Source organism: Anarrhichthys ocellatus, unplaced genomic scaffold, assembly GCF_004355925.1.
Source record: "Anarrhichthys ocellatus isolate YVR2014 unplaced genomic scaffold, GSC_Weel_1.0 scaffold32, whole genome shotgun sequence".
Lineage (NCBI taxonomy): Eukaryota > Metazoa > Chordata > Actinopteri > Perciformes > Anarhichadidae > Anarrhichthys > Anarrhichthys ocellatus.
In genome coordinates, this window is record NW_022280062.1 from 4,726,293 (window position 1) to 4,735,128 (window position 8,836).

Sequence of the window (8,836 nt, forward strand, 5' to 3'; positions counted from 1 at the left end):
AGCTTTAAATGCAGACTAATAAATTATTTGAGGTTAGCGACTCCTTCTGGGAACGCTCAACCTCCCCGTCCTTGCTGTCACATTTATCATAATTTTCCGATGTTCAGAGTCATTTCTCAGTGTTTGCTCTGTGATGAAGTGCTGTTTATGTTTACGTACTTTACCTCAGCCTCTCTCAACAGCTTGTACTGCAACCAGTGATTTCCTACATTTCTCAGAATTACCTTCAACGTTTCCCTGAATGCGTTCTTTTCAGCAGTGTGGGTTACATGTGGAGCTGGAAAGAACAGTAGCAAAGAAGTACCATATTAAGAGCCACTGGTTCATTTGTTTACTTAAAAATAAACTCCCTATCCAGATATACACTAGAGAATTATTGTTGTTGCACTGATGTGCAAACAGTGTTAAATGTTAACTGCATTATTTTATGAACTGATCAAACTGTGTGTAAAATCTCTGCAAACTTAAACAACTAGCAGTTATTGAATAAGCTTTGGAATAAATGTATTGCAGTACATGAACAATATTTTTCTTTCCTTCCCTTCTATGATCAATTTATCCCCCTAACACTTTTTAAGTATCTCAATACAATTCTTAATTTTAAATAATAGAAACATCATTTAACAATAAAACTGGTCAAATGTACCGAAAGTGTAACATTTATTCAGAAACTTGTACATTATTCCTAAAAGATTTTAATGATCTGTAAAACAATATCAGTTTTTCTATTTGTCTTTATACCCGTTCAACCTTATTTGGGACCCAGCAGGAAGCAGCTAATTCATTTTTAGAGCCCACCTTCTACAGTTCACACTAACATCAACCTCCTTTCCTCTTACTGCTGAACAGCTTTTACATGACGTGCTCAGCACCATCATCATCACAGTCTGAAGATGGATCACAACAAATAACTGGTGATTTATCTTGCGTTTCTGCTGAGGGTTCATTAGGTGCCTAATGCACATCTAATCTGATTCAAGTTGAATCATTAAAAGCACAAACAATAATGCTTCCTCTTCACAAAAACAGACCGTGATTGAAGTTGCGCCTCATCCTGAGATATACTAACCTTGTTAAGAGCTTCAAAATATCCTTAAAAACGCAACCAATCAGCAGGCCCTGCATTAGGTTTAATGTGATTGTAACTGAGTGTTATTTAAAAGTTTCCTGCTGATCGTGCAAAACCTGCACTGCTCCAACACCTGTTTTTAGTCTGACGACATTCATTTATTGATCAGTGTGGTGAAAAGCACAAAGGAGTCAGCAGTTGCAAGCACACTTATTTATCTTTAAGGAAAAAAATTCAAATTCAGAACAACGCTCCTAATTTTAAAGTTCTCTTAATAAACTGACTTCTTTAGCACATTGTGGAGGACAATTAACATTTTTGTCACCCTTAGTTTTATTTATTTTACACTTTAGTTACAGGCCTGTGGCTAACAGGTCTTTATGGTTTGTGCAGACTTCTTTGGTCTACTGATTTTCCCATGATCTGTCAATGTTGGAAAGTAACCAAGTACATATACTCAAACACAGGCTACTGTACTGAAATACAATTTTGAGATACCTTAAATTAAGTGTTTCCATTTTCTGCTATACTTTATACATTTACGCCACTAAAATGTAGAGGGGGAAACCTTTCACTTTTTTTTCTCTACTACATTTGACAGCTTTAGTCACTGGTTACTTTGCAGAGTCAAATTATGAATGAAAATGTAACCATCAAATAATTGATGGTGTATTATTATAAGACCATATAGTTGGGGAAAAAAATAGCAGATTAATGTAAAACGTTTCTGCATATGGGTAATTTTTGGTACATTAAGTATAGTTTGATGCTAAAAACTTTCTTCCAGTTGCACTTTGAATGCAGGAATTTCATTCGTTAAACTATTTCTACATAACAGCATTGCTACTTTTACATAAGTATTACCTATGTTCTGTAGGCTGTTAAATACAGTTTTAAAAATAAATTCTATATACAGTACACCTATATTCACTGTTATAGTGGCGGTTGTCCCAGGTGCCAACAGAGGGCGCTGTGTGTGCGTCACATGAAGGCAATAAGGGAGAAAGAAGGAGATCCAACATGGCGTCTACAATAACAAACGTTCCGCTGCTGTTTTGCATAGCTTCTTTTTCTTTGCAAATCAGCTCCTCCAGCCTGTTATCCGAGCCTTGTTATAAACCCATCACAGACGACAGACCAGACTCCGTCAAGTAAGTGACGAGAATATGTACATTTTATTCTGACCGACAGTTTAACTATATGGACTCTTTTATCTCCTGTTTGAACCAACGTTTAAGTTATCGGTTATCAGTTGAGATTTGACGTTAGGTCTTAAGAACCTAACTTTAGCATAATAATCGGTTAACACTTGTATGTTACTAAGCACAAATCCAATGGAGCTTGTACTTGAATGATTTACATGTAGGCTACTTTTTGCTTTATTCTGCTACATTTGGAGGTAAATGTTCTTTTTACTCAGCAACTCACCAACCTTGGATCTAGGGGAGCAACTCTAGGATGAGAAACTAGCAAAGAGAAGATAGTGAAGTGAAAAGTAACATGACAAATAAGAGTTAAGGATTTTCTTAAAAAAAAAAAAAAAAAAAAAAAAAGGACAATAACAGAACTGTTTCTGCAATAACACGTGAAAGTGAGAAATATTTAACTAGTAACATGACCTGCAGCTAGACAAAGCAAACTCAATGCTTCTTCACACAGTTCCACATAATGCACACAAACCTGGAATCACCATGAGCTCAAAAATAAAGTAGCATACTTTAAAGTTCCTCTGAACAAAAAGCTCACGAGCCAAACCCAGTCATTCAAAGACAGAAAGCAGAAACCTGCTACATCAAAAATGCATGAGGTGTGACATTTCCTACCAACGATAAGATGACTTCCTCTCCATCAGCATTCTAGTTCCTCAGCTACCAAACTGCACTTTACCATGAACCCAAGCATCTTGACAGACTCGGAGCAAGTTAACACAAGACTAGACAAACGGGTTCTGATTCACCGTTACACAGCCACTGTACGGTATGTTTAAGGTTTCTAACCTGCAGAAACAAGTGCTGGAACAAATACGATGATAAAAATCAAGCCAAGTGCTGGCTGAAAGCATGGCTTCTACCAACCAAGACTTGACCATGCTCACCCAATTACAAGCACCAGTACTTCAATTGCAATAAAAGAAATTGGTTGGCATCCCGGACGAGCCCCCGTTTGTCACAAACTGGCTCAGGGAATGTGACAAGGAGGAAGTCCACGCAAAGTTACACTTATACTAACACAAATAAGGAAACTGCAGTTACCACCAAACAAACAATGGAGTGTGCAGAGTCAGTAATGAAAGCCATGCATGGACGTGTGCTGTGGAGGTGCACAAACAAAAGCCCGTGCAGGTTGGACATGTGCTGTAGCAAAGAAGAGGCCGAGCGAGCACATAGACCAGCTTCTACAGCCTTGAAGGCCCAGGTTGTCCTAATCAAGCTAACGACCCTCCCATGTCAGCCAACTGGCTGCTGAGGTCGGCCAGGACAGCCTCCAAGACAGTGGGAGGGGCATCAGAAAGGTCAAATTGAAACTCCGTGATATGTGTTTCTACATAAGATCACAGATATACTCCATGTGTCTATATTCCTACAAGAGTCCTGTGGTTTGTTCTGATTCCTATTGAGGATATTAACAAACTAGATATGAGCCTCATCCTTTTTACTTTTTTCAGGACACGGCCCCGCCCACATGAGTATGTGAAGGTGTCGGACCTTCCTCCGTCCTGGGACTGGAGGAACATCGAGGGGAAGAATTATGTGAGCGTCACACGGAACCAGCACATCCCCCAGTACTGTGGGTCCTGCTGGGCCATGGGAGCCACCAGTGCACTAGCCGGTAACCATGTGGGGATGGAGGAGGGAGGAAACAGGATGGGAATAGAGGGATAGACAGAAGCTGGGACTGATGTAAGATGTGTTAAATACAGTATGCATATTGTGTTATTTTGAGACGTTTTTATGGACTTTACAGTATCACGTTAGCGTGGCAGCTGTAGCATCGTGAGCATGGAGAGCAGCGTCCACCCAGGTGAATTTTACCATTTGAACAATCGTCATTGTCATTCTTTTCTCCAAGACCGTATCAACATCAAGCGAGGAGGGGCGTGGCCGTCGGCCTACCTGTCAGTCCAGAACGTGATAGACTGTGGGAGGGCGGGCTCGTGTTACGGAGGAGATCACCTGAGAGTCTACGCCTACGCACACGAGAGAGGCATTCCTGATGAAACCTGCAACAACTACCAGGCCAAGAACCAAAGTACAAAAATATACGATTTTTACTCTGATCATTCTGTCTGTTGATGAATTTACACAATATGGCCAGAAGTATGTGGACAAAATATTATGAATGGGATATTATCGGGGAAGTGTTGGTTGCAGTTGGGCTTCAAAGCAGCTGCTCTGAGTCTCAAACAAAACACTTTTGCGATATTGTGTATTTACATCACACTGTAACAGTATACTGGAAGTTTAAAATTTAACTTCATGGAGATTGTATGGAATTGCGGAGTAAGTGTCGCAATCATTATAGATGATCTCATTTGTTTTAGAGTGTGAGCAGTTCAACCAGTGTGGCACCTGCTCCTTCTTCGAATCGTGTGCCGTCGTGACGAACTACACGATGTGGAAAGTGGGCGACTACGGAGAAGTTTCTGGAAGAGACGAGATAAAAGCGGAGATTTACACCAATGGGCCCATCAGGTAGAGTAAGTCATCCTCCCCAGTCGTCTTCTAATTATCCATCCACCTACGCACTCTGTGTGAAGCAAAGAGATTCAGCCTGAACTTTTCACAGCGATTCTCCATGATAGTGAAGTTTTAATTAGTAGATACATTATTTATCATTTTAAAACCTTCGAGAAAAGTAGCAGCAGGAGTGTAAAATGCTTTTCTAATACCCGCAGATTAAGTAAAAAAAATTTTTAATGTATGGGCTACTAATATTCTGACATGAAGAATATAAAACAACATGAGAAATGTGAGTTTGACAATGAGTGTAAAAAATGTCTAGTTGTGTGTGTGGGGGGGGGGGGGACTGATAATGTCCATATTAAATCTGTAAACAGATATCAATAAAAAACCCTATGGGGGGGAAACACAGGGACAACATCTGACGGTAATTTAGATCAGAAAACTGCATGTGACACTTGGCACTCAAAGTTCCAACAATTTCTGTTCTGCCCTCACCCTGATTTGAACCCCCAGAAATGCTCTTTCTATGACTCATCGTCACATAACAGTGATTTTAATAATGTGAAAAGAACACAAAAAGAAGATCAAAGGATTTCAGAAACTCTCCACTCTGTCTTTCAGTTGTGCCCTGATGGCCACCGGCGGCCTGGAGGAATACGCTGGAGGGATCTTCTCAGAGTTTCACCCCCTGTCTTTGCCGAATCACATTGTCTCTGTGGCCGGTTGGGGTGTGGCGGAGGACGAGACCGAGTACTGGATCGTCAGGAACTCCTGGGGAGAGTTTTGGGTTGGTCTCTCTCTTTCTTTCTCCCTCTCTCTCTCTCTCTCTCTCTCTCTCTCTCTCTCTCTCTCTCTCTCTCTCTCTCTCTCTCTCTCCCACCCTGCCTGCACAGCCTGCCCTCAGTCTGACATGAATCAGCTCTGTAGCTAAAACGTGCACACCTCACTACTTTACAAGTCATTAATTGTTGGAATGCTGTTAAGCATTCCAACAATTAAGACATTAAGATTATGTCTCCTCTCCCCCACCCAGTCCCACTCTTTCAAAATAAAAGCCTCATGGATTAACTGTATTTAAACATTAAACTCAAAATTCGGCTTTTTTGTTGAAATAATGAATGCTCTTACTAATACTGCGACAACTACTACTACTGCTGCTAATATTTCTAGTATTACAACTACTACTACTGCTCCTACTACTACTACTACTTCTACTGCAACTTTTGCTGTTGCTACTATTACTACTGCTATTACTGCTACCATCAATATTATTACTACCACTACTGCTATTACTACCACTACTACTAATACTTATACTACAACTGCTACTACTACTACTGTGTCGTCACAACTGCTATTGCTGCTACTACCAGTACTAATACTACTACAGCTATTAGTACGACTGCTACTAGTACTACTACTACTGCTATTACTGCTACCATCAATRTTATTACYACCACTACTGCTATTATTACCACTACTACTATTACTTATACTACAACTGCTACTACTACTACTGCTATTGCTGCTACTACCAGTACTAATACTACTACAGCTATTAGTACGACTGCTACTAGTACTACTACTACTGCTATTACTGCTTCTTCAAAAACTGACTTTACTATTACTACTACTTCTAATACTACTACTGTTATATTAAATACTACGACCACTATTACAGCTATTACTACGACTACTGATACTACTACTTCTACTACAACTAAAACTTCTACTGCTACTACAACAAATATCACTACCGCTGAAATTTTTTTAAGCTACAGAAACCGTTCGAATATCAAAATGTTCAGCTCTTTCAGGAGAGGGGTGATATGACTTCATATTTGTAATCTTTAAACTTTTGAATTATTAAGCTTTTTGCAATTTTTTTTGAATGGGATCTCTATGGAGAAAATCTTCAAATCCTGTCAAACTACTTCAACTTTCAAAGCCTTCTTCTTCTCATACTTTCAGCTACAGGCACCATAGTTAGACATTTCAACTAGAAGGGTTTTCAGCAGTGCAGTTTAAATGCTTTCGGACTTCAACATTTTTCAGACAGGTAGTCTCCCGTTTCTGTACTTTCAGCAATGTTTATGCAATTCATTTCAGCTTTCAGCATTCCAACAGCAGGAAGTGCATTTTCTAGTTCTTCTTTTATCCATTAGGTTGCAGGCCAGTGGTTTCACTGACTTTGGTTTCCTGCATGCAAAGTAAAAAATGTTTGTTTTGTTTTGTTTTCAGGGAGAACACGGCTGGGCAAGAATAGTCACCAGTGCCTATAAAGGAGGAAAAGGCAATTGGTTCAACCTGGGTATTGAGAAGAACTGTGCATATGGAGACCCTGTTGTAACATAGGTGTCTTAATAAACTGATAGAAAGACTTTAGTTTTGTCATGGCTCTTTTTTTAAACATTGAAACTAATTTTGATCATTTGTAAAGGAATTGTGTTAGGAAATACATTTATTTTTTGTTATTTGTGTTACAAAACATTTCTTTGACAGAAGCAGTAACTTCCTGGAGTCTCAGCTGGTTGCTGGGCAATTAGTTCAGCCCATGAATAACAAATTAGAGGCAACATATTAAATAGTGAACTTCAGAGGATTTAGTTACCTTTGGACAGAGCCAGGCTAGCTGTTTCCCCTTGTTTCCAGTGACGTAGCTTATGCTAAGCTAAGCTAACCGGCTGCTGGCCCCGGCTACATATTTACCGTACAGAGTGGTATCAGTCTTCTCATCTTAACCACATTCAGACACTGAATTGAATTACATATTCTAACAGAGAATATAATAATAGATCATTTCTGATGCCCTGCAAGGCCAGAAAATGCAACCTGGATACATTTGCTTAAACTCAAAATATCTCACTCTCAGAAAATAAAAAAAACTGCTGGTTCTTCTTTTTTATCGGTCCTTTAAATGACGGGCGAGTTTATTTATATTCCGCTGTTGTGAAACAGTGTTGGCAGGTCTCAGGAAAGGGGAGCTTACAGTTACACTTCTCTTTTGACTCACGCTGCATAACAACTGCACAAACATCTGATAATGAGAGTCTGGAGGCTGACCATCCAGAGTTAACGTCAATCAAAACTGGTTTGGACACAGTTTCACAGAGGACCAGCAGATACTTTAACCACTTCCCTATAAAATGAGCGGAGTGTCATTTTTCCTGACATTTAAACTTGAGTTGCGTTAATGATAGCGTGATACTTTTTGTCAATGATTCACCGGTCCAAGTATCCTTTATGTGGTCGGATTCATCTTATTCCTCTCTGCCATATGTTGTCCAAAAACAACATCAACAACACCTCGATGTGTCTTAATCCACGGCCAAAAATAGCGTCCAACAAATGCACTATTTATTATTTAGTTAATGTAACATTTGCTACAGCGCCCAGCTGTTTTAGGTCATGTTTTATTCATGATTGTGTAGTTTGACCCTGAGGAGAGACAAAAGATTACGCTGCATTCAGACGTACAGATATACAGATAGACTTACAGCAGGCCGTCTCTGGCCTCTCCCAGCTTTTGAGTCTGTATGCGTGAGCAACGTAAAGCACTAAATGGTGCCTGAAAAACTGACATTAGCCTCAAATTTTGTGCAATTTGTTATAGATTTTCAGCTCCCCTAGGGTTGATGACCCAGAATACCTACTTAGGACACTACCTCAGTGTCCTCAATGCTAGCTAAGAGCCTGACGGTGAATTAAAGCAGGATTTGAGAGTGTGAATTGTGTTTCTTGATTGTTTCAAAGAAGAGCCACTCCAAATTAGGAATTTGACTCGTTGGTGTGGGTTAGTTGGTATTAGTGCTTGCTCCTTTATGCTCACAGGACAGCTTTGTTAATCAGTTACAGGCTTTAAAACAAAGTTGTACATTTGAAAGTCATTTTACAATCGAAAGCAAATACTCTTCATGTCCTCTAAGACTGTTGTGAGTGGAGCCAAGTCAGGCTGAACATCTGGAGGGCAGCAGAGATTCGAGTCTCCTTCTTTTTTTGGTTTCTAGAGACAAAGGGGATCATTCATGATCACAAACAAATCGCATGTCTGAAAACTGAGATGCCTCTCCCCTGAAATCATGTT

General features: G+C 39.7%; 1 protein-coding gene across 1 annotated transcript; it reads left to right on the plus strand.

The window, feature by feature from the left end:
- The first annotated feature begins 2,073 nt into the window (after nt 1-2,073).
- Nucleotides 2,074-7,407, plus strand: LOC116393103 (cathepsin Z). Its single transcript, XM_031865098.1, has 6 exons — nt 2,074-2,220; nt 3,735-3,898; nt 4,139-4,318; nt 4,611-4,761; nt 5,374-5,539; nt 6,994-7,407. Exons 1-6 carry the CDS (start codon nt 2,090-2,092, stop codon nt 7,105-7,107), a joined length of 906 nt encoding a protein of 301 aa, XP_031720958.1. The 5' UTR covers nt 2,074-2,089; the 3' UTR covers nt 7,108-7,407.
- The last annotated feature ends 1,429 nt before the right edge of the window (nt 7,408-8,836 follow it).

Excerpts from the sequence above, each read along its gene's own strand:
- LOC116393103 (XM_031865098.1), top strand. The coding sequence starts at position 2,090 with ATGGCGTCTACAATAACAAACGTTCCGCTGCTGTTTTGCATAGCTTCT. Across the intron at positions 3,899-4,138 it reads AGCCACCAGTGCACTAGCCG|ACCGTATCAACATCAAGCGA; the intron begins GTAACCATGTGG and ends CTTTTCTCCAAG. Across the intron at positions 4,762-5,373 it reads TACACCAATGGGCCCATCAG|TTGTGCCCTGATGGCCACCG; the intron begins GTAGAGTAAGTC and ends TCTGTCTTTCAG.